This window comes from Cupressus sempervirens, chromosome 2 (genome assembly GCF_028749045.1).
Source record: "Cupressus sempervirens isolate cs-2001-9-10 chromosome 2, ASM2874904v1, whole genome shotgun sequence".
Lineage (NCBI taxonomy): Eukaryota > Viridiplantae > Streptophyta > Pinopsida > Cupressales > Cupressaceae > Cupressus > Cupressus sempervirens.
The window spans coordinates 279,174,835-279,201,055 of NC_143119.1; the positions used below are offsets into that span (position 1 = coordinate 279,174,835).

The window sequence follows — 26,221 nt, forward strand, 5'->3', positions numbered from 1 at the left end:
ATGCATGTAAAGGGTTGCCCGGTTAAGAGCTACAAGTGTTTCTTTTAGAAACACATCCTCTTAGGAATGCTTGTAACCTTTTAGGGTTACTCAAGCGTATGAAAGCTACATGGTTAGAGGATTTACAAGTCTCCTTCTAAGAGACACCTTGTTAGAGGTTTTTAACAAAAGCTTTCTAATGAAGCTTGCTACATGAAAGGCTTACAAATAGATGCAATGGTGAGAAAGCATTCTAATGTATATGATTTGAGTATGATATTGTCTTGCCTTGTAGATCTTTGTTGCATATCCTCGAAGATGCACTGATCTCCCTATCTACTTAGTGAGTTCTCTAGTCTCACCTCTGCTCTTGGTTGCTCGGAACAACTAGTTCCAGTATCTCTTTTCTTTGCAATTGCCTTTCTGCTGGTTTTCACTGCAAACAACACTTCACATTATTTTATGCACTTCTTCTCTCCCTTTCTGTCTCCTTTTTCTTCTCTCCAGTGCGTCACTCTCTAACATTTTCAAAATGTAGACTGAGCGCCTATATACACTTTGTGATGTCAGAGCACAGTTACCCATGGCAAAATTATCCCGCTCAATATCAAATTTAAAATCTGAATTACATGTCTAGCCTGTTCACATAAAACCCATGAGCCCTACTACTAGGGTCTAGACTGGTAGCCCTGCCAGCCTAACTACGAACCAAATTGTAGCCTTCGTCCTTACCTACTTTCGGTGTTTTGCTCTTTACCTCTATCACATCCATTCTGACTGTTCCTCTATCTTGTCACACCCATTGTGACTTACTTCGTTGTTGATAGACTTCTCCTTGCCATTCACTGCCGGTGTTGAATAGCATAACTGTGTTTATTGGTTCACTCTTCTATCGGTTACCATGCTTCCTTGTTTCATCTTCTCTCTTCGACCGGGTATCTATCGATGACAGCACACTTATTCATTCTTTTAGGACTTGTGGGGTCAACACCATCTTCAAGCTTTCTTGTGGCCATTGCCACAATGTTACCATTTTCATATCTCTAGCCACAAATCCAGCTCCATAGGGTCCTTGATTTCCCTTTGATGCACTATCAAAGTTGATTTTTATCCAACCCCCACCAAGTTCCTCCCATTTGATGTCTTGTCTCACCACCTTGCTTGGATTGACCCTTTAAAGCCTTCAACAATGACCATTGTTTTTGCAGTACTGAGTCATTCATTCTATACGGATATTGAGCAGCATTTTCACTCATGGTTGATGTATTAACTAAATTCATTAATTGAGTTCTCAATACGTAGACATACTCCTTCCACTATTTTTGTTTTCCCTTGAAAAACCCACCTGTTACATTCTTTCCAAACTTCCTGAATGATAGAGGGCAGATGTACCTGCCAAATTCAATAAAAATTTAAAGCTGACTGTAGGCCAACTTTGAAACATTGCATCAGGGTTTGGGGAAATGCTGCTTTCCTATTCAGCTTCTGTAAAATGAAATGCCTGCAAGAAGATGAAAATTTACAATCCAGTAGCTGATGATCAATCTTCTCATCATTCTCTCTGCAGAGGACACACGGAAATGGACCATTAAATCCCAATTTGACGAGTCATTCTCCAGTTAATTTTTTGTTCTTTAAAGCCGGCTGTGAAGAGGATCCAGTTTTGGGCAAACAAAACTTGTTCCATTCTAATTGATGCAGCCATTCATCGTCCTTTTGGGCAGTTTCCAACAGATTATAACCAATTCTAACAGAATACTCCCGAGTTTTAGAACACAGCTCATCTTTACTCCCAGGAACAAGAAAAGTTCTATTTGCTAACACCTCCTTGAGAGTAGCACTTCCTCACGGCTCAAATTGAATTGCTTTAAACTCTTCCATTTTAAAATTAAATTATTATTGTTTATTACTTAATCCTATTTCAAGAAAGGGACATCACAGACACCTCTCAAGTTGAACCTTCTGAACTCATTTTGTCCGATTTGGCTATGAACTCAGAAGTTTTGTTCAGATTGTTCAAATTTCGTTACTATGATTTAGCAGACTAAAATTTACTTGGTTATGTCCATGGGATATTCAAGATGCATTGAAGAAACAAAGGAAAAAGATTTATAATCAGTTAAGCCAAGCTTTGAAGAGATTTGCACTCGTGACAATTAACTTACTCAAGTTTCACCTCCCAAATCTATTGAAGATTCAAGGCAACCTTAATGTACTACAGTCAAAGGAAAATATCAATGCAGAGGCTCTAAAAGATGAATCTAATTTTCTCCTGAAATAACATATTCGACCATTAGCAATGATCTTTTCTGCAGTGATGTCTGTAACAATTGCTATTTTAACTGGTAGTCATATTGCAAACAGTGTGGAGCTAAGTCAGAAAGCTGTCAGAATATAGAATCATTTTAACAAAGCACTTGTTGACAAATTCTATCCTTTGAAGCAGTCTTCAAGACTAAAGCCAGAAACTTTTTAATGGATATTAAATAGAACATTAAAATCTTGATCTGAACTTTTTGGAATCCAGTTCTTTTTATAATGTATTCTTTAACTGGTCAACCATAATTATACCCTGAGCTTGCCAAACAGCCTTGGCACTATGAGATACATAATATTGAATCCCCACTTCTTAAAAACTGTCTTTTCTGGTAGTGGTCCTGGTTTGTTATACTCTCCAACTATTATTATTTTATGAATGAAATTGGAGAGTTCAGAAACTTTAAATAGAAAAATATGTTTTGCATCATAGAATACTGTGGTAATAAGTTTTCTTTCCTTGGTAAATGTGAAGCTTCTTAAGATTTTACAGTGAGTTTCTTATGTGTTAATACAAAAATATACAGGGGAAAAGAGTTGAAGCGGATTAAAGATGCAGAAAAGGATGGTAACAGTCTCGCCTTTCTTTATCCAAATATCAATGACCTTGAACATTCTGCTCAGGAAAGGTTGCCTAGAGTATCTGTTGTGATGCCTCTAAAGGGTTTTGGCGAACACAATTATAATAACTGGAAAAGTCAGGTATGGGTTCTCTTCACACAGGGTGGTGATCACAGTGGCATTGCTAATTGTATTTAGAGCTAGAAATCATCACCAATATTGTGAGAAACATTGATAGTGGTATCTAAAATGCTTGTGCTTGTGTGACATGCATTACTGTGAAACTTCCTGATCTAGAGTAGATTGTGAAGGAGGATTCTTAAAAGCTGTCTATTAGACTTTGATTATAACTAATACAGTAAGAATTTTTTGTTTGAATTTATATGTGATACTGAAATAATCTTTGCAGGCATATGTCCTGCACACTATTTTGTATTGGTGCTTCTTGAATAACATGAATGAGCATAGTTTGTAGGAAATCTGAAAGATTTGATTGATTAGAGATATATGGTGAAATACAGTTGGTCTCTCTATACGGTGGGCCTCTGGAGTTCCTGTTTATTGTTGAAAGCACTGATGATCCAGCATATCCTGTTGTGTCACAATTGATTTCGGATTTTAAGGTATGTATTTTATTCTCCATGCTGTTTTCTATATGCATTGTAACAAGTGCTTATATTTTCTGCGTAAGTAGAATAAGCAGAATCCCAAAATACAGGATATTGATTAGTGCCCTTAGTTTTTTAGTAAGCAAGGCTGTAGGTTGTTTATTAGTTTTGACCATTCAATTACTTAAATTGAAGATGTGCTTCAGATGGCCCTGCAATTTTAGGGCATGAGCCAATAAATTCCAAGCCACAGATACTTAATAAAGCATACCTACTGGTAGAATCAAAGAAAAGTTGAGTGATAAAGGTACTGTAAAAAAATGCATGTTTGGCAAGGCAATTGTACTATAAATGATTTAGAAGTAAAATAATATTCAAATGAATGAATCCTTGTACAATCTGTGGACAAAATTTATCAGGGACTGTTCTTCATTGTTTTCCGTAGCTAATGAAAAATACAAAAGAACACAAGCTATGGTCGAATCTGGACACAAAGCACACAACCTTACTACCAAAAACCTTTAGGATGGATAAAGCCCATATCACTAAAGACTGTAGAGTTCTCAAGATACCATGGGGAGAGTAACCGCTTGCAACTTATTTTAGGTCAAGTTTTTGTTTTGCTTTCAATTTTTTACAAAACCATTATATCTTTAGCAAATGGTGATAGCTTTTGGATCTGATTACATATTTGGATTTTATGCAAGAACTAGGGGTTTAGAACTTTGCCTTTTCCAAGTTGACAAGTAACTATCTCAAACTAATAGTCAAAGATTCAGTGGTGCTACTGGTGTTGGATTTATGTCGATCTTCCATTGATGGTCATTTGATATCGCATTGGCCACTTTGATGCATCATGGTTTGGGTAGTGAAAATCAATGAGAATTCAGATTTGGGCTAAAGATTGATTTGGTGGCAACACATTTTTAGTTGGTAGTGTGTTAGCAAGACATTCGTATTAAATAGCAACTCCTTTGGAATTGGTCTGCATAGTACATTGGCCGGACCACTCTTCTCTTTCTGGATTTGTAGCCTTTGATTTCAACTATTGTAGGCGTCCTCATGTGGATGCATGGCAGTCTCACACAGTTGTCGCACATGAAAGGTTGTTATGGGTCAAAATAAACACCAAAATCTATAAGTCATTGGATAAAAGAGCAACTCGGTACTATATGAATGCCCATAGATTCACTTATTAGGTTTTAATAGCTGGTGAATCATAATATGATAAACCCTAACTTAGGCCTGGGTCGGCCAGCCGGGTGGTGTTATTTAAAATCCTTGTTTCTGTTAGCTTTTTATCAAATAAGTAATAAATTACAGCCAAATAATATATAAAAGTATTAATAAATGTTAATTTAAAATAATTGCAATAACAGCTCTAGGGCAACTTACTCTAGCATGTTACAAGGCAGTTTTCCTCTTGGACTGACCTTTTCAAGCACAATTATTAATATAGATATTTGTGGAGCTGAAGGTATGAAGTTTAATTTGTGAAAAATGGCATTATATGAATGCTTTGATTACTGAGGTGAAAACTACACTAATTTCTTAGGTGGAATAATACCCCTGCCTGATTTTTATTCTTTGCACAGTTCTGAGTTTATTCACCATCTAAGAAGATTCTCATTGCAGGTCCAGGTGCTTCTATGAACAATCGGTGGCATATTTGGAGCTAAGTTCATTTAAGCAGCTGGGAAAATAAGAACACCAGAAATAATTGTGTGATCTATTGTGTGACACTACCTGCTTGTCTTCCGTTATTGTGTGTCTCGTTGACACTAGAAAAGCAACCTAATTAAGTGTGATTGTCAAACTGCCATTGGGGAATTATTGCAGAGAGGTACATTGTTCTGGGAGCTTGTCATTTCTATTCTAAGGTAGGGGCACAATTCTGAGTTTTGGACAATATCAAGCGTTGCAAGATACATCAAAGCTTATTCCTCGTGTTTGGACAAAAACTGCAATTGTGCCATTCCAAGGTGCAAATCGTCAATTGATTTGCCCATGCAAGTAAAGACAGCAGTCTAGATGTATAGTGATAATCACTGATCAGTATGTACATATTTGGATGACTCTGTTATAACTGATGTTCGAATATTGATTAAGATCTGAGAATAGATGAGTTTGTATCTGAGTTTGATTCCATTTATGGAGACTACATATTGATTGCATGTGTCAAGATATGACTGTAAATCTTGTTATTGAGAAACTTGATTGGAAATACTGTTTATCCCTTCGAAGTTGCAAGTTTCTGCACTGGTATATTTCAGTGTTGTTAGAGCTTGGCATCCTGCCAGCCTGTGAGGTGCCTCATGAATAATAGGGATTTTAGGGGTAATTATAGAGGAAAAAAGGAGGCTGCCATGGGAGACAGCAAAGAGGTAAGTTATGAAAAATCTATTAATCAGATCAAAGAGTTCCAGACCAACATGAGAGATACCGTGGCAGATATGATCCAACTTCCAATGGGATCAAACCAGCCATTGAGTGCTTGTAGACCTCATTAAAACAGAGTCATAGGGAGGAGCCCTGGTGGTGAGATGCTCTCAGCAATTCAAGAACACTAAGGGCCAAATTTTTGGGAAAAGGGATCAGAAAACAGGGAAGAAGAGCAACACAATTAGGAAGATGAAATGACAAGGCTTCATGATGAATGCTGTATTTTAAGCTCTGCCATACACAGAGATACGACTTTCACAAAGTTTTGTGAGATGAAGGCTAGGAGTAGGCATTAAAAGAGAAGGTATGAACACAGGAAAGACATTCAATTCCTTTTGGGGAATATCTTTTGGCGTACATGAAATACTGGGGGGGAGGGGTGGGGGAGTGATTCAGTGATATATAACATTTTATAATTTCCTTTCAAAGAAAGTTTGTACATAAATTGAAGTTTAGTTAAGTGTACTAATTGTGAACTAATTCCTTTACCCAACTGATGAATTGAATCTTGATATTGACAAAATTAAACAAGATAAATATTGCAGAAATTGATACACAACAACACATTTTTCTATCCTGGATTGAAAACCCTCAACAGAAATAAAAACCACTCAAAATGCCTCACAGGCTGAGAATAATGAATATGCAGAGTATGGGAGAACTTTTTACAAATTTCGAACTTCCTGAAAATCTCACAAAACTTAAAGATTCAGGATCATATAGCATACAAGATATACATGCCATAGAGTATTAACACTGACATTGTCATATATAAACTATATTCACTTCATGCAACACTAGAACCATAGCTACGGGACTTTGCAAGTCCAAGCCAGCATCCACATTTCTGAGGAAAATGGCCTCTGGACTCAGACTCGGCAGAGTCCTAGCAGAATCAGCATGGATTCACTGAGTCCAAGGACTCTCCTGACTCGCAGAGTCCTGAGCTCTGGACTCTCTCTAGCAGCATGATTCATAAAGTACAAAAAATAATAAAATAAAGGGTTAAGTGAATTGTTTGTGCTTTGTATAACATCTATTTTATGTAAAAAAATCATTCCATCCTTTGCTAATGCTTGTGATAGAGAGAAGAGTTAGAGAAGAATATTGGGCTTTTGAGAGAGAAATTAGCAAAACCGGTTGGCTCTCCCATTTCGATTGCTGATTGTTTGTGCAACTTTGTAGCTTGCACTTAAGTATTGAGAGGAGCTAAAGGAAGCATTGGAGGAGGCTTCTACAAACTTGCATTTCCATTGTTTGTGCACAAATTGAATGATCTTGTCTTTGTAGTTTGTTCGCTACAACCTTTGCCTTCTCCATAGATATATCTAGGGCACCAATATATCACTGATTGTATTAGAGATGGTTGATCCACATACAAAGTGGAACACAAAGAATGTTGATCCTGTCTTCAGTGATGAAGGCGTGGAGTGGGTTGATTAGGTGGATTGGGAGGCAGAGGTAGTAGCGATGGTAGTTGAGGAGGCTACAACGTAGGGAGACCGAGTGGAGGACCCTGAGGCTAGGAGTGATGGATCCAAGTCTAATGATGAAGATTATGTGGGCGTGGATGAAGATGAGGATGCCCTTGAGGATCAACCTTGAACATAGGGAGAGAGGGTGGCTCTATAGTCTTCCATCACTTATCTTAGGCGTATTCGTAGGTGGGCATAGGCTACTATGAGCCTTAGTCTTCTACACTCTAGCTGATATTTTGATATATGTTTTGAACTTTTGATTCCAAGGATTTCATATCTTGTAGACATTTGACAGTGACACTGTGTTCAACTTTATATTATGTTATTCAGTTTTTAAAAAATTTCCTTTAGAAATTAGCTTTTATACTTATGTGAATTATGCAAAATTGCGTATGAGTATTAAGTAGCTTCTAGATAGGTAAGATAAGATAAAATTATTAATGTCCAACAAAAGACCACAAAGGGTCTATGGGACTGAGAGTTTACAACCAAATAGCTGATAGCAGCAGGAACACCAAACGGTGTCCATGAAAAGCGAACACCAAGAAACAATAGAAGAACAAAAGAAGAGAGAGGACAAGAGAAAGACTAGGAGTCCTTCCTAGGCAAAAATAAATCAGTCATAGAAGGATAAGACTGTAAGTTAACAGGAGCCTTGAATTGTCTCTAAGAACTCATAGAGTAGTGTCGTTGACGCAAGAAACCATTGCGAGGTCTAACTGATCTGGAATGACCACTGATAGAACTAGCCGGTCTTTTCACACCCCATAAAGGAGATAGAGGTGGAAAAAATGCAGTAATAGGCTGATCCGAGCTATGCCGATGAAGTAGTGATTGAAGAGTACTATCACAGAGCAAAGTGGCCTCCTGAAGATAGAGTGCTAGACACCGTTGATCATAATAACAGAAGAAAGCTGTAAGAGAAAACTAATCTCGGATTATCGTGTATTTGATGTTAACTAACTAAATGATGCATGGACAAATCTCTAAATCCTTAAAAATCTTTGAATTTCATGGGTTTTTTGATTTTTCGAGTCCTGGCCGAGTCCGAGTCCAAGCCCAATTTTGACTTTCCGAGTCAGAGGCGAGCCGAGTCTCGTAACACTAACTAGAACCACATGATAGTGTCTCAATATAAAAAAGAAATAATGCAACCAGTATCAAAACTTCATACAATGTTACACTCTTTGTATAAAAAACAAGCCCCTTCAATGCAAACAAAACTCTCTTCTCATAACCCCAATAAAATGTAATCCCTCAAGGCAATGTCTTTGTTAAGACCCTTTAATCATTTTCTCTGTAATTCTATCCATTACAGCAGACCAAAACATTCCTTTTGTATTGCATAGTCCTCAAAGAAATTTACAAAGTTTCACTTTGAAAACCACTCAAAAACCAATTTTTATTTTGCAACTGTTATGGAACAAGCATGGTATCGAAAAATATCATAATTGATTAATAGTTTACAAGGAACAAAAACCAAATCATTCTTGCAAAGTTGCAAGTGTTTCAAACAAAAACTAACTAAAATTCCTTTCTCAAATTGAATTAGAAATATTGCTTTTGAAGAGCACCAAAACTGTTCTGTTTAACAAACAAGTTCAAAGCACAACTTTATATAAACTTCATTGTAAGTCCACGTTGTGGTCATGCCCTAGTTTCTCTTCAACTAGGGTTTCAAGAAGAAGCCTAAACCACAATAGAGATGTAATCGATGCCCTAAATCATAATGATGAGTTCAATCTCTTGTATGAAACATAAGCTGTATAGTATATTCCTTCAATGATGCTTTCTAATCATTTAAACCTGATGCAATAGACTTCACAATAATGCTGTCGCCTAATGCACTATCGTGTGCCTTATCAATGATGTCATTTGACATTTAAAATCAAATACCGCCGACAAAGGTGTTCAAGATATGCTTCCAAGTAAATGCCCATGTACACAATCAAACCATGTGAATACCATCATAATGATAATATTATTTGAGACCCTCAAACTATAAAAATTATTCAAATCGATGCCTTGCAAAGACAATATACACAGTAATATATCTGTCATGATAGTGTCTTTTGAGTCTTGACAATCGGTAATAATGGACAATTGTAACCACTACCGCAAGATGCCAATTACTATTATGGGAATGACTTTGATGCCAAATCATAGGTCTTTTCACTGCAGTGAAGAGTTTATAAGTGCTAAGGAGACCATATTTTGTCATGATACCTTAGCACTAGATACATTTAGTCTTGTTCGTATTAGATATCCAATATTATATGAATTATGTATTTAATAAGGGTTTTAATGGTCTATCAGTGTATTCATTTATGGATCATTAAGTTCCTTATTACAAACATAATACATAGTATATACAGTTCTAATATGTTCAAGCCTTATTCTATATCAACCAATAAGATAGCATAAGCAATATAATTGACAACCCAAAAAGATAAAGCGCAAAGTACATGTACAAGCTGTCATCTTGTTAGAAGTTAGAAGTCAATCACTGAGAAATGTATAGCATACCAATCTGATCAAGAACACACTATTTAAATCCATATTGCTATATGTCACTGTCAAACTAAGAGATGAAACTGTGATACGATCAAATTGGGAGATGAAAACATGATGCCATAATACAACTGAAAGACGCTATGATGTAAACTTATAAAACCACGATGTCATAATCCAACTGAAAGATGATATAATAAAGATGTTGATGCTATGATACAACTAAATATCAAACTGAACCAATCAAAGCATACCAATCTGAAACCTGTATACCTGCGAGTATCTCTACCATCAAGGGGTTCAAGGACAATAACACAACCAAAGGCAACAATATGACCATTCCATCTTTTGATGGATTGATAGCTCCCCAGTTTGCAGAAATTAGACACATATTTCTCATTGAATCCAATGTTTGAAGAAGAGCTTGTCAAATTTGTGACCTTTCACCTTGAAGGGATAGCTCACAAATGGTGGTACCATGGTATGGTAACTCAAGGGCATGGTCCAATCACCACTTTCAGAGACTTAAGCCAAAGATTGATAGAGAGGTTTGATTTAATGGATCCAGAAATTAATATCAGGGAATTACATCTGTGGCAAGAAGGCAATGTGGAAGACAATGTAGCAATATTTCAGAGGCTTGCAATGATTATTCTAAAAGTGATGGAAAGAAGACTCAATCCTTTTTGTGCAAGGCCTGGCTGAACCCCTCAATGGTTTAGTAAGGACATTTGATCAAAGCTCATCACTGTAAGAATTTGCCTTAGGGAAAAATTCATCCAAGACCAAGGAACTCAAACATAAGCACAAAATAGACTAGAGTATGATCAGAATAACTATATAGTATTCAATTCCATGTACAAGCACACTAGGAGTGCTTGTATATAAAGGCCTCTGAGATGCATCTAGAATGCCTAAGAATCAACATAAAGATAAGTCATAGAACCAGGCACATGTCCACCAGATATGGGTTATCCTCCATTATGCACAGGAGTAAGTGCGATGATGAGAGGATAAGCCTACAAAGGTGTAGCACGCAAATTAATGTTGTAGACATATGCTAAAAAGGGAGTGCGAATAACTGTGTTGTCTACATGACAACTCAGTGAATGATGCAAACTCCAGTTTTGTAGACACCATGTGCCGAATTAGAGTTGCGCACTTCTGTGTTGTCAACATGACAACTCATAAAGATATGCAAACTCCTAAGTGTCTCACAAAAAATAAAATGAAATAATGCAATATAATAAAATAATGCATTAACCTAAGTAAACTTAAGTAAAGTGTAAATAGTAAATATCTATTTACACCAACACCCCCCCTAAGTGCAACTTAGGGGAATGCACTTAAGCTCACCAATGCATAATGGGTCCCTTCTACGAGGCCATGTTAGGTACCCATGTACAAAAGTAATGCTTTACATGCAATGCAATCTCTCATAAAGCAGAGAAAGAGGGAAAACCTCATGGGAAAAACCCTCCTCCAAAAAGAGAGATAAGTACAATAAAGAAGATGAGAGAGAAGAAGACCTCAGTTGAGGAAAAGATCCCTCCTAGAAGAAAGAAGAGAGAAGTCAAGGGACTCCCCTTTCTGCAACATCCTGCACCCCCAAGAGATCTCGCAAATGAATATACTTGACCTCAGTGAAGGGATTGGTGAAGATATCGGCAACCTGCTTTGCTGTAGGACAATATTGTAGTGCAATAATCTGCTCATGTATAAGCTCTCTGATGTAGTGCATATGAACCTCGATGTGCTTGGTTTGCTGATGCTGAACTGGATGCTTAGAGATCTCAATAGCACTCTGATTGTCACAATGTATGACTGTAGGTTTAGGTAGATCAAATCCAAACTCCTTCAGGATGTGCTCTAACCAAAAAGCCTCTCTAGCTACATTGACAACTCCTCGATACTCGGCCTCAGTTGAAGAAAGAGCAACATTATTTTGCTTCTTACTTTGCCAACAAATAGGGCCGGAATCGAGGTGAATATGTAACCTGAAGTAGACTTGCGAGAATCTAAGTCCCCTGCATAGTCTGAGTCTGTGTATCCAACTAGCTGAAGTCTTGTACCTGTTGCATAATGTATCCCATGTGTATGTGTACCCTTTATGTAGTGCAAAATGTGCTTGGCGGCCTTCCAATGAAGCTCATGTGGTTCTTGCATGAAGCGTGAAACCATGCCAACTGCAAAAGCTATATCAGGGCGTGTATGTGTCAAGTAGATAAGGCTTCCAACTATCTATCTATACAATGTAGCATCAACAAGTGGAGAGGTACACTTAGCCTCTAACTTGACACCTGATAGAAAGGGAGTTGGAGCAGGAGCAGGTTTGTAGTCACTCATGTGAAATCTAGAAAGCAAGTCAAGAACATACTTGGGTTGAGAAAGTGTGATCCCTACTGAAGATTGTGTGATCTCAGTACCAAGGAAGTAATGTAGCAAACCCAAGTTTGTCATAGCAAATCTGTTCTGTAGAGAGGTCTTGACACTAGCAATGATGGATGAAGTGCTCCCTGTAATGATCAAGTCATCTACATAAAGCACTAATATCAAGTGTGAGTCATCCTTCTAAAGAATGTAGACATTCAAATCAGAATGACACTTGGTGAATCTTGCTAAGAGTAGGAAGGAATCCATTTTGCTATACCAAGCTCGAGGAGCCTGCTTAAGACCATAAATAGACTTCTTCAATCTACAAACCATAGTAGAATGCTGTACGAACCCCTGTGGCTGCTCCATCTAAATTTCCTTGTGAAGATCACCATTCAAAAAGGCGCTCTTAACATCCATCTGGTGTACAACCCAACCATGAGCTGCAGTAATAGCTAGTGTTAGGCAAATGGAGTTCATCTTGGCAACCGGTGCAAAAGTCTTTGTATAGTCAATACCTAGAACCTGTGAGAAACCTTTGGCAACTAGTCTGGCCATATGCTTATTGCAAATTTGGTTTGATAGATCCACTTACGTCAAACCACCTTTCTTCCCTTAGGAAGGGGAACTAAGTCCCAAGTGTTGTTTTTCATCAAGGAGTTATATTCTTCCTCCATAGCCTTGCCCCATTCTGGAATCCCTGATGCTTCCTTAAATGACTATGGATTTGAAGCAATGGCTATATATGCATGTGGAAGTGATTTGTGTTGTGACCTAGTCCTCCGAGTGTCTGAAGGATTCCTCACCAATGAACTTGTTGTATCAAGGTTTTGCTGTGCCCAACAAGGTTTAGTGGAAAAAGAAGGAATGTCCTCAACTGTTCGTTGACCCTGCGAAGATGGTGTCCTGCGAGTCAAAGTTGAAGGAATCTCATCTTCCGAGTCACTATCATCACTAGGATCAGTGTCCACGGAGGAAGGAAGAGTTGAAGAAGCCAAACTTGGACAAGTTTCTTCAAAGTGAACACTCTCTCGTAAAAGATTTCATGCATCTCTGGATCCATTAGTTTGTATGCCTTGAGATGGTCAGGATATCCAACAAATATGCATGGTTTGCTTTGTGGTTCTAACGCCTTTCGCTTTTGTGGAGGTATCCTTGCCCATGCTGGACAACCAAAAACTTTTAAGTGCTTTACATGTGGTTTTCTGCCACACCATGCCTCAAAAGGTGTAATTCCATCTAAGGCCTTATGCGGACTTCTATTTTGGATGTAGTTGGCACAACACATGGCTTCTACCCAAAACACTTGATCTAGAGACTTATCTTGAAGCATACAAGTGGTCATTTCCTTTAGGGTTCTATTCTTTCTTTTAGCGACACCGTTCTGTTGTGGTGTATATGCAACTGAATGTTAAAGATCAATACCTTGATGAGTGCAAAAGTCTATAAGCTTGGAGTTGATATATTCCCTATCATTATCTGTTGGTAGAATCTTGATGGCTTTCCTTGTTTTTTTCTCAACTTGAGCTTTGGAGGTGATGAAATTATCAAATACTTCACTCTTTTGAGCAAGAAAAAAGACCCAAGTATACTATGAAAAGTCATCAATAAAGGTTAGAACATAGCGGGCCTTACCAAATGATGGTACCAGAAATGGGCCAGCTACATCACTACGAACCAATTCAAGAACAACAGTTGCCTTCCAAGACTTCCCCTTGTCATATTTCTCTTCGGGATGCTTGCTTGCTTCACAACCTGGACATACACCCTCTGAATACTTGACTTGAGGTAGACCAATGACCATTTCCTTGCTGCTGAGTTGTTGAAGGTAGTGATAATTGAGATGTCCAAATCTTTCATGCCATAGTTTACTTTGTGTATTTGAATGAGTCAACAAGGCAAGGGAAGTGGACTTAGGCACACAATGTGAGAAAGAATAAAGTCTTGTCTCATGATTAGCCTTTCCAACCGCCACCATAGAATCATCTTGGAGATTTTTCACCACAACTGTATTGGGGAGGAACTCTACTTTGTTGCCACATCCATAGTGAGTTATCTGATAGATGGAGAGAAGGTTGGTGCTAAGGTTAGGAACATGTAGAACATCCTTGAAGACGCCATTTTCCAACTCAACATTTCCTTTACCTTCCACTTCCATTTGAGTATTATTGCCCACATAGATGTAAGGTACATTTGATAGTTTCAAAGAGGAAAACTGCTCCCTTGAAGCACCCATATGATGTGTTGCTCCTGAATCAAGAACCCATTCCTCAACATTGTTTGTACTTGCTACCAAAGCTTGTCCCTTACCCTTTGAAGTGGTTGAAGATCCCTTATCCTTGTATGCATTTGGTACATCAATTTTGTGTTTTCTCATTATGTTGACCAATTCATCAATTTTCTTATCCTTGCACTCATGTTCATCATGACCATTCCTCTTACAATAGGAACAAGTTTTCTTCTCCTTTTTGTTGGTTGTTCCCCTTTTAGTTATTTTTGGAAGAAGACTTTCCTTGTTGTGAAGAAGAGTGTTGAGTGGAAGAAGATTGATTTGAGGAAGATTGCTGTTTTGAGGAGGATTGTTGTGTGTCATCTTGTGGCTTAGCCTTCCACTGCTTCTGCTTCTTGTTGGAGTTTTTACCACTTGAATTACCTTCATTTGCTACCAAGGCTTTGGTCTTGGAAGACTTGAGAATTCCCATACCCACTAGATTGTCATGTTCTAAGATCAACATTTCTGAAAATTTCTTGAATGAAGGCTTAACATAGGCACTACCTATTGTTAATTTGTGAGTATTAAAACTAGAAACAAAAGGAGCATATTCAGGCAGAAGATGAGTTGTGATGTGTTTAATCATCTTTCCATCCTTGATGGGTTCACCACAATCCTTAAGTTGTGCCCTATACATGTCTACTTGGGTAAGATAGTCTTTGATGGTGTCAAAATTCCTAGGATCCAACTTGAGAAGTTTGTCCTCTATGGTGTAAGCCATGTCTTCATCTACTGTCCCATACAAAGCTTCAAGTTTAGCCCAAACCTCTATTGGATCGGTAAGCTTCCTAATGTGAAATTTGACAAGATCAAAGATATTTTTCAACAAGGTTCCTAGGGCCATCTCTTGTTTGGATTCCCAGCCTTCTTTCTGAGCTTCATCAGCATCAGTAGGAGGTTTCTTTGCTGCACCAGTTACATAACGCAGTAAACCTTTTTCTACCAATGGTTCATTAATGTTTTCTCTCAAAGTAGCATAATTATGTGGAGTTAACTTTGAAAAAGAACCCATAATGCAAGAGTACAAGATCAAGGAGACACAATACACAGTACACCCCCCCCCTTTTCACTCAATCAAAAAAATTCCCCCCCCCTCCCCAATGAATGATTTTGACACTTTATATGTAGTGCGTTTACAATAGGCCACTTGTCAAAATGGACAAAGTGGGCTTTTGATTTTGCTGTGTACAACCTCTATTTAGAGTACAAATCTAAAATTTTACAATGTAGCTCAAAAATACAACAATTGTGAAGCAATACAATGCAAAATAGGACCTATTCCTGAAAGTGGTATTTTTGTCCACACAAGCCTACAATCTGACTGCAGATTTGAAAAGTAGACGAAAAATAGGCACTTTAAAAAAAAAATGGAACCTGAAAAGGAGTCCAGATGAGCCCTTACGATGCGTTTGAAGTTGCAAAATGCAAGATTAGAAAGGTACAGTTGCTAAAAAATGCTATTTCTGACAAATTCGTGCACCAAAACTAGAAAAGAGTTGCACCACTTAAAATTTTAAGAAATTTTACCCAAAATGAAAAAAATCACACCAGATTTGGAGTCCGGATGACTGAGATATGGCCTCTCAAAGTCGGGCTACCAAATCAAAACTACATCTGAAGAGGGGTCTGGAGAGGAAAACACGATGTTAAATTTGACGATCAAACGACTGCGCAGTAGTTCAAAATTGCCTTTGAATGACGATCAAACAACTGTCAAATTTAAGACAGTAGTTTGCTAACGGTAGTGAAAATGTAGGCCCCTGCTGACGTGGCAATGATGTCACCTGTACGGTTGATGACGTCAGCATGTATGGCACTGTACATGAATTTCTGATGTGGACTGCTGAATTAGCGTACGAAAGTCTGACGTGTAGGACAAGGTGGCGCTGATGTGTCTCTGGCAGTGCAGAGCTGGTAGGAGGGTGACGTGGCGTACCAGTTGTCCTTCGGTGTTGACGTGGAGCTTTGACTGCTGGCAGGGATGGCATGGCATTCGTGGGTGAGAGGGATTCCGTGACTTGCGTGGCGCTTATGTTATAAGCTGTCAGAAATTGTCAACACTTGTCAGATTTTGTTTTGCGGTGAGAGCTAGTTGCAGTGACGTCAGTTTCGTTTCCCGGTGGTCAAAAATCCTTGCGCATCTGTCGAATGTGGAGCCGATGAGAGATGTTAACACATTGAGTAATTTGCACTGGGGGACTTAGTTCCACATTGACCACGAAAGTGGTTACATAGTGTGATAAAATGCACAAGCGACGCAGAACAAGCAAGTGAGTTTCCCCGCCATGAATGATGATCGCAACTAAATTTCAAAGCCGATTGTTGGTAAAATGTATGAAGCTGCTGTTTAGGGAATTACACCTCTGTGTTTGGGCCGGAATGTGCAAGTCTATTGCCCGATTTAAATGGAGAATATTTTGCACAGGGCCGAGGTGTGACTACCCAGTGCTTGTGCAAATTTTTTTTCTCTACATGTCCAACTGGGCTAAAAATCTCGAAAAAAATATTCCGAAAATGTAGAAATAATAGCAAATCTGAAAATTAATTAAACAGATCAATAAAAGACCATACCCAGCTTGCAAATTGGGCCTTCGGGTTTCGATTTTCAATTTTTTTGCCTCATAGTTGACTTTTGCCTAGTACAGGAAAATTTATAGTCGATCTTCACCGAATCGTCGCTTCGGATGCAATGACGAGGTTCGCTTCGGCTCTAGATGCTCCCAATTGTTGCAGATGCTTCGAATCTGAATCGGGTCCCTTCGAGAGATGAAGCAACAAGGTCTCCTATGGCTTTGTGACGAGAATCTCCCTCAGCTCTGATGCCATGTAAGAATTTTCCTTAGGGCAAAATTCACCCAAGACCAAGGAACTCAAACACAAGCACAAAATAGACCAGAGTATGATTAGAATAACTGTATAGTATTCAATTCCATGTACAAGTACACTAGGAGTGCCTGTATATAAAGGCCTCTGAGATGAATCTAGAATGCCTAAGAATCGGCATCATGATAAGTCATAGAACTAGGCACATGTCCATCAGATATGGGTTATCCTCCATTATGCACAGGAGTAAGTGCGATGATGAGAGGATAAGCCTACAAAGGTGTAGCACACAAATTAATGTTGTAGACAACATGTGCTAAAAAGGGAGTGCGAATAACTATGTTGTCTACATGACAACTCGGTGAATGATGCAAACTCCAGTGTTGTAGACACTATGTGTTGAATTAGAGTTGCGCACTTCTGTGTTGTCAACATGACAACTCATAAAGATACGCAAACTCCTAAGTGTCTCACAAAATAAATAATAAAATAATGCATTAACCTAAGTAAACTTAAGTAAAGTGTAAATAATAAATATCTATTTACATCAACAATCACAAGATGCCATTAAAAGAGCTCTTAGTTTGAAGAATTTGGTGAAGAAGGAGTAACCACATACTATACTCCAAGAAAGTAACTCCTATTTTGCCCCAAAAAACCTTTTCTGATCAATACACCTCCTCCTAAGTCATCATCTCCTAAACCAAGTCAGGCAAAGGTGTATAAGATTGAACTTTGAAGGAAAAAAAACTACGTTACACATGTACTAAGATCCATGTCCACCAAGACATAGGTGTCTGGGGAAAGGACAAAAATATTATGTAGAGGAAGTTTTTAACGAGGATAGGGAAAATGATGACCTTGAGGTTGATAAGGAGGTTGTTGATGTTAGTTTTGTACTACTACATAACATATAGCGATTGAATACTTGACATGGAATGTCAAACACTCAATTCCTCTCTTGAAAAGTTAATACTCATGAAGACATGAGAAAAACACCAATGTTCCTTACACTTGTGGATACTAACTTAGTTATATTGATGTGAGTTGCTGGTAATCATGTAGGCGGCTTTACATTGTTCATTCAAGGATGACTTGGGTTTTGGGATGATGGTGATGATGATAGATAATCTTGATGGTGGTGATGGTTTTGGTATGAGTGCTAGATGGTGTTGAGGGTTGCGACAATGGGGGCAATAATGCTTAATGACTTTTACCTTTTTAACTTTCTTAGAATGAAATCCAATTACTCAACTACTTGCTATTTTACTCTTACTCCTATGAATGGAAAGATTAGCAAATGGATGGGGATCAAATCTAATAAAAGCTAACCAATGGCTCTACCTCCATAGATAAAATGATTCAAAGGAAAAGGACTAGTTTACCACACAATTAACAAGCCGCTAGGATGCTAGTGGCCTAGTTTATAGATCCCTATCAAGCATCCACTAATATCACCATGCAACTATCCATCTACTCTTACTTAACAACCTTCTTGAAATGAAATCTACTTTAACAACTTCAAAGGAAATCTAATTTTAACTATTTGGAAGTAGAAACCATGCAATAACACCAAATGTTCTTAATCACCATGCAAGTCACAACATTGATAAAGAGAAGCAATTTTGGTATTATCTTAGCAACAATTTTCTTCAACCCTTTACAAATGAGAGCAAATGGCCTTATATATAGGCCGAAATTACAACCAACGGTAGAGATTAAGAGGCAAAACCAATGATCTAGATTGGATGCTAGAAACCTTAATTAGGGTTGCCACCTCATCGGTCAATGAGAAGATGCCACCTCATCAATGGACCAATGAAAAAAAGGAAAAATGACAACCAATGAGAAGGCACCAAAATGGTAGCCAATCAGAATCAAACACCTATCCTACCCAAGAACAAGGAGAATTTGCCACTTGGGCTTACATCAAATGATCTTCTAATATAGTTCTACCCCTTTCTTTCATCTTTTAAGCCAAAGTAATGAACTTGGCTAGCTTGTTGTTGACTTTCTTTAGGGGAGGGCAAAGTGTATGTTTCATCTTGGGCTCAACTGAATTCATCATGTTGCTTGCTGTTTGCAGTGTTTTCTCATGATACTTCTCTTATTCTTTCACGTATTCGATAAAGGCATTGAAGGAGGCAAGGGTGCCCAAGTGTTTCTTCTTGATGGCAACCTTCCCCAACTCATCCAATCTTGATCCAAACTCTGTCTCATTGACATTCTCCTCGTTGATATCTTCAAAATCAAGCCCAGCCCCAACATCGCTCATCATGGTTGAAATGGAAGTGTCAACGCCTGGGCTGTGTTGTGCAATCTCGTTCTGTATCTCTTGAAGTATTCTCGATCTGATAGTCAAGGCAACAAACCAAGACTCCATCGTACTTGATCCTCCATCTATCAACTTGGCTCTTTCCAAATATTTCTCCGATAGCTCAATGAATGCCTGTAGCCTCGAAATGGCTAAGTCCTTGACTGGAAGGAAATCCTTCCACTCACCTTCAAATGTTCTGAATTTGTCTCTAATAACCACTAATGACCTGAATGTCGAGACAAAGGAAGGCAAGAAATTTCGCCCATCTTGGATTGTATCGGGGATCCAATCCTTGACTTCATGTAACTGGGTCGATATCTCTTTTGTGATGCTCCCGTTGTCTTGTGGAAGGGCTGCCTAATGCAACTGTTGCATAGGCTGGCAATCTTTCCAATATCTGTTCTTGGCTTCCAATTTTACAATCTTTTTGTTTTCCTTCCTCAACCTTTCTTTGATTGAAACCATGCCTTCCTGGATCTCCTCACATTCCATGTTATTCGTGATTCTTACCAAGTTATGCTCTACTATCTCATATTCCTGAGCTACAATCTCATTCAATTCCTTGTTAACCGTTGGTATTGCAACCTGAACTTTTCGTTGACCGTCATTGTCGGTCTTGATTACCTTTGTCACCATTTTTGCAATTTATTTTTGGTTCTCGCTATCACCCTTTTCCATTAATCCTAGGATATCTTCAACGGTTCGGGCAGTCACTACCTCGCCTCTTGGCATAAGCATTTGCCTTAAACATAGTGGTGCAGTGCATCTCCCCAAATCTGGATTCGGTTCAACTAGCAAAGCATCACCAATGGCCTCGGGTGCCTGGCTTATTTCCTCAATATCAATTGGCCGATCCTCTTCTTCACTAGTGATTGTCACATCCTCTCCATGTTGTTTCTCTGAGAGAGGAGAGTACTCGGTGCTATCGTTTTAACCACTTGATTATGAATCAGAGCTCATCTCTACCGCGACCCCTTGTCCACTCGTATTATCTTCTTGGCATCTGGCCTCAATTATGCTCTCTCTTGATGGCGCTGCATTCTATCTCTTTGCTAGAGGTTCCTGATGTTCTTTACTTTTCTTGATCTCCAAACTTCTCTTCCTGTTCTTAACTATTCTTTGCTGTTGGCTATTGCCCTCACCTTTTTGTCCAACTGATTTTGCTAGACTTTCCTTTGGTTTCATCTTCTCATAAGTAAGGTGTATCTTCTGACTTTGTAATTTCCTTAACTTTTCATTATACCATGACTCTGTGTGTAGATCCACTGTCCTTGTAACTGCCTCCAAGAAAGGATCTTGATGATCATCCGAATCCATTGGATTCAACTCTGTTCCATCCATTGTATCATAATCTTTTCTCAGTACATTTTCATCATCTTCCAGTTGATTGGGAATATCAAGGCTTCTCCATCCGATTGTCCTCATCATGTTCATTGACAATCTTCAAAAAGCTAGCTTTCTCACATGAAAGTCGTCCTAGGCATTGGCCCAAAAATCTTCTATTGTAAGAACATGTCTAAATGTATTTCCATGAGATGCTTTGATAAGACCATTAGGATCAAATCCTTGCCTTGCTCTATATAATGCTAGATGATACCATTCTAATTCTTTTTCCGTAGTTGCAAAGGCGACAAGATTGGGGCAACTATCATTGCCAATTCCAAATGAGAAGGTAATCCTTGTCTTACCTTTAAGTTTCATCATTTTGTCATAATGCTCAAGTTGCCTAACCAATTCCATCAAAACTACCTTGTCGGGTGGGTACCTTGGAAGTCTCTTGGGACATGCTGTGCTTCTTGCTACTCTAATATATGTGAATTGCGGAATTGGATGAACCAACTCCCATACTTCTTGACTTTTGCTTCTGCTTTCGATGAGAGCCTCTTAGCAGGTGTCCCTTGCAATATCCTTACCATCTTCATGGCAAAAGGATCACAAAACATCTTATAATCCTTGGTGTTGTGGAGATGAATCTGTGGATAGCACTCATGCACCAAACATTGCCCATGCCCATTGCCAATTACTCCTAAGGCCTTAAGTTCAGGATTTTCATATAATCTCACAATCAGATAGAAAAGATAGGACCCCACATAGAATTGCTTTTGATTTTGTACGATCCTAAGTTGCAATTCTAAATTCTCTTTTATAATCCTAGCCCGATCAAATCTTCTTTTTCCATTTTGAATTCCATCAATAAAATAATACATCTAGTTCTCGAATTGCATACCTTGAGCTAAGCCCATGATCCGGTTGAGAAGCACAATGAGATCGCCATATTCTGATTTGAAATCTAACACGGTGAGCCTTGATGATCTGGTAACTCCCTTCTTGCCTTTGTGTAACCAAATCTGCTTTAGATGAATGAAGTAAGCCTCCTGAATATCCTGAAATAACTTAGCTGCTTGATCCATCATTACCACTGTCATGCTTTTATATTGGGGAATATTAAATGCTTCTTCGACCACTTGTCTGCCGATATTGGCCAACACTCTCTTCCCTTCATAAAAAAATGGACTTGGTAAAAATATCAAACTAGGACACACACTCCATTACCAATTCTGGACAAGGCAAGGAAGGAGGGAAGGCCGCTACGTGTATATTTCTGCTTTTGTAGATTTTCTTTGCCATGGGGGATTGTCCTTCTTTCAGTCTGTCCTTTAACTGTATCATCTTCACGGTACCAATATTGGTACCACTTATTCGCCTCACTTTCGAGAAAAAAAGTGGTCTTAGGCATCATGTCTTCCTTGTCTTTTTTGATATTCGTTCCCTTTTGGGTTCTTGTTTGCACTAACATCTATCATCCTAAAAACTTTTTTCTGCCCCTTTGTTCTAAATGATATGGACTACGCTCATTGATCTCCAACCTTCTTTCTATTGATGGAATCTAGCTTATTTTTGCCTTGCCAAGTCCTATCTCTACACTTATCAATCTCCAACCTTCAACCTAGGGGTGGGACTACCACTTATTTTTGCCTCTTCATTACCTTAGGATGGACTACACTTATATCTCCCAACTTCAAACTAGGGTGGTCTAGCTTATTTCTGCCTCGCCAAGTGTCCTATCATGAAATCTACACTTATCTCTCCAAACTTCAACCTATCAATGGGATGATGAAGTGGTGGATGGTGAATGCAAGAAGAATATAAGGGTGGAAGGTCGTACAATGTGGATAGTCAATCCATTTTGAGGGAGCATAACAAGGTCTTTGATGACATTCCTCCTATATTACCACTAGATAGAGATTTCCACATATAATTGAGCTTGTGGAAGGAGAAAAATTATTCATCACCACTCCATATCACTATCCTAGGATAGACAAGTAAACAACTTAGAAGGCAATGGAGGATCTATTGGATATGGGGGCATATAATGCCTAGTTCCGACCTATTTGCTTTATCTATAGTTTTTGTTAAGAAGAAGTAGACTATGAGAATGTTTATCTGTTATAGAGCCCTCAACAAAAGGACGATCAAAACGTGCTATTTATGCCCAATTTTAAGGCGAGAGACGAGGATGCGCACAAAACAACTCTTAGGTGTCATTATGGGTGTTATGAACTGTTGGTCATGTCGTTTGGTATAACAAATGCACCTGCCACCATCCACTCATGCATGAAGCAAGTATTCATTTTTTGGCTAACTAAATTTGTATTGGTTCTCATTTATGACATTTTGATTTCTAGTAAGACATGAGATTATCATTCAAAGCATTTCGATGAAGTGCTTGGCATACTTGAGCAACATACTTTTTGTGCTAAGGTCTCCAAATGTGAATTTCGGCTGACTAAAATTATATATTTAGGTTTCAAGGTCAGTGTCCAAGGTTTTAGTATGAATGAGAAAAAGATTAGGCCAATCCAGGGTTCTCCTATTCCAAGGAATTTGATACATTTGAGAGGATTTGAGGGATTTTGCAGATATTATAGAAGACTTGTGAAAGGTTTCTTACAACTTGCAGCTCCTTTGGCAGATGTGACGAAAAAAGGATCATTGTGTTTTAAGTCCAACAGTCCAACAAGCTTTTGATAATATTAAGGAGTTAACAAGTTCATGTTCTATGTTGGCAATTCCAAATTTCTCACTTCCTTTTGTTCTAGAATGTGATGGTTTAGGAGAAGGCATTGAGGCTGTATTGATGCAAAACAAACATCCCCTAGCATATGCGTGTAAGTAATTCAAGGAGGTTGAACAAAACTTCTTTATCTTTGACAAAGACATTTTGGCTATTATGCATGCTTCTATCAAATTTCAACTATGCTTGGTTTGTAGTCAAAACATATTATAACAGTTTGAAACTCTTTCTCAATGAAAGGATTTGATTGATGAATAGTAGAAATGGGGAAGGAAATGTGAAGCCTATGATTTGATTGTGAGTATGATAAAGGGAACAATAATGTGGTGGTTGATGCACTCTCTAGGAAGCCTTATTTCTATTCTATATATGATATATCTTTTGATTGGAAGGCTTTTATAATGGTCGAGTATGTTAATACTCCGATTGCTAATGATATTTTGGAAGGGTCATTGAACGAATATAGGTTTAAAGTGATTGATGAGGTCATCTTATATGAAGATCGGAAGTATCTCATGCCTGAATCTAAAATGAAGGAAAGGACTTTGAGGACATGTCATGACATCACTTTTTGGTCATTCGGGCTTGTACAAGATGCACGAGTAGGTGAGAGAATGTTTCTTGGAAAGGGCTTTAGAATGATGTCTTACAACATGTTAGAGAATACATGGAATGTCAACAATACTAAACGGGTTGCAACCTCTACCCATATCAAATCAGATGTGGGAGTAGATATCCATGGGCTTTGTTTACTACCTAACTCAACTACTTACAAAGTAATGAAAATGCACATTAATAAAACATAGGAAATAACAATATATTCAGTATCCATTTTCGGAAGATATCTTCTATGAACACGAAATAGATTTGCAATTAGTACATCAAATTAGAGATATTGATCGATCTCCTAACTACAGTATAAATAGTGTACCAGGTTGGTTAAGACTACCAACCATTGGTAAATGCCAATTATTAACCAACAAGAAGTCAGGACGTCATCCTAATTACGAAATGTAACAATACTTATTTAACGAACTACATCATATACTTTTGTCAACTACATCAACCCCCCCGGGCCTCAAAGGGAAAGTTGTCTTCTAGATGAATGAGGCAAAATTGGGGGCTCGACCGAACAAAACAAGGGAACAATTAGTGAGAGGGGGAAGGCTAAGAGGATGTCCTTTTACGCATGAAGGACGTTAGTGTAGAAACTTGAGGGTGTTGCTGCCGAAGGCATTAGTTGGCCACAAACTCTCTTGAGCTTCCTTCAACATGTTGGTGGCCTCGATTTTTTTTTGATCTTCTTAAGCTCTTGTTCCTTTTCTTCGCCAATGTCTATCCTTCTCTCCAATTGGTACTCTCTTTCAACCATTGTCTTCTCCAATGTTGTAACTTGGTATTGCTCTGTAATGTTCCTGTTATAAAATAAATCATTTATCAAACTATTGTTAATGGGCCGATTGATTTAATATATCTCGGACCCATTTTTATTTTGTTTCCGTAGTTTGTGTTGCCATCGGTTATCTTTGTACACTCTCGGAGAATTTTCTCGACGGGTATTTCAGCACGGCTTGTATGTAGTCTTTAGGTATGCATTTTTGGATTATTTCTTTATATCGCGAATACTTGTTGGATTTCTGGATTGTTCACCATTTTGGAAGTGAAAGATCTTCTCTGTTTGGCTCGTGCGGTTTTGGTGGGATTCAACCCTCACCCTATTCCGTTGTTGCATGTAATACTTTGCTCGGATCTAGCAAATTAGAGCACTATTATCTTGTGAATTGGTAAAATCATTATGTGTAATTTGATCGAATTCTCTTGTGTTGAATGAATAAGGTATTTCATAGAACGTTCTGTGTTTTCTTGCATTTTCTGTCCATTCTATTGTCTGCAAGCTCCGTACTTCATCCCATACAACATCCACCCTCTTCTGTATGGTATCCATCACTATCACCATACAACCCTCTTTATCCCACCGTACGACCTTGTTTCAGTGTCTACACCCATCGTACGACTTTCCACATCCCCCCTTCATCCACCGCACCACCAAATTTCATCACCGTACGACATACTTGTTACCCCACACTCCACCGTACGACCTTTACTGTACAACCCTTGGTAACTTATTGTACGCCTGTTCATTTGCCTTCGTACGGTCACACAGTACCCCCATTCTAGTTCATACGACCTTCTAGTTTGTACATACCTAGTCACATCCATACAACCATTTTGGTTTCCTATAACTCGTTTAGTTTGGATTTATTACGGAACATTAAAGTGGTATTAGAGCTGCGATCTTGCTAGCTTGTGGACAGTGAATGAGAATTTATAGCTGAAAGAGGACACATTCCGTTGAAAGAATTGTTGCCAAACTGGAACTGACAGCGGCCGAACTCGTGGCACTATTGAGAGAACTTGCGAGGAATCAGGCACAGGTCACTGATACTCAGTGACTCATGGAAGAGA

General features: G+C 38.4%; 1 protein-coding gene across 4 annotated transcripts in view; it reads left to right on the top strand.

Annotated features, from left to right (window-relative positions):
• LOC149572131 (Nucleotide-diphospho-sugar transferases superfamily protein) overlaps positions 1 to 26,221 on the top strand; it is a 137,461-nt gene that overhangs the window by 32,311 nt on the left and 78,929 nt on the right. For all 4 annotated transcript variants that reach the window (XM_089813423.1, XM_089813426.1, XM_089813424.1 and 1 more), the window contains exons 3-4: positions 2,823 to 2,997; positions 3,378 to 3,479. In XM_089813423.1, the coding sequence (XP_089669549.1) occupies positions 2,823 to 2,997; positions 3,378 to 3,479 (277 nt within the window). The remainder of the gene's footprint in view (positions 1 to 2,822; positions 2,998 to 3,377; positions 3,480 to 26,221) is intronic.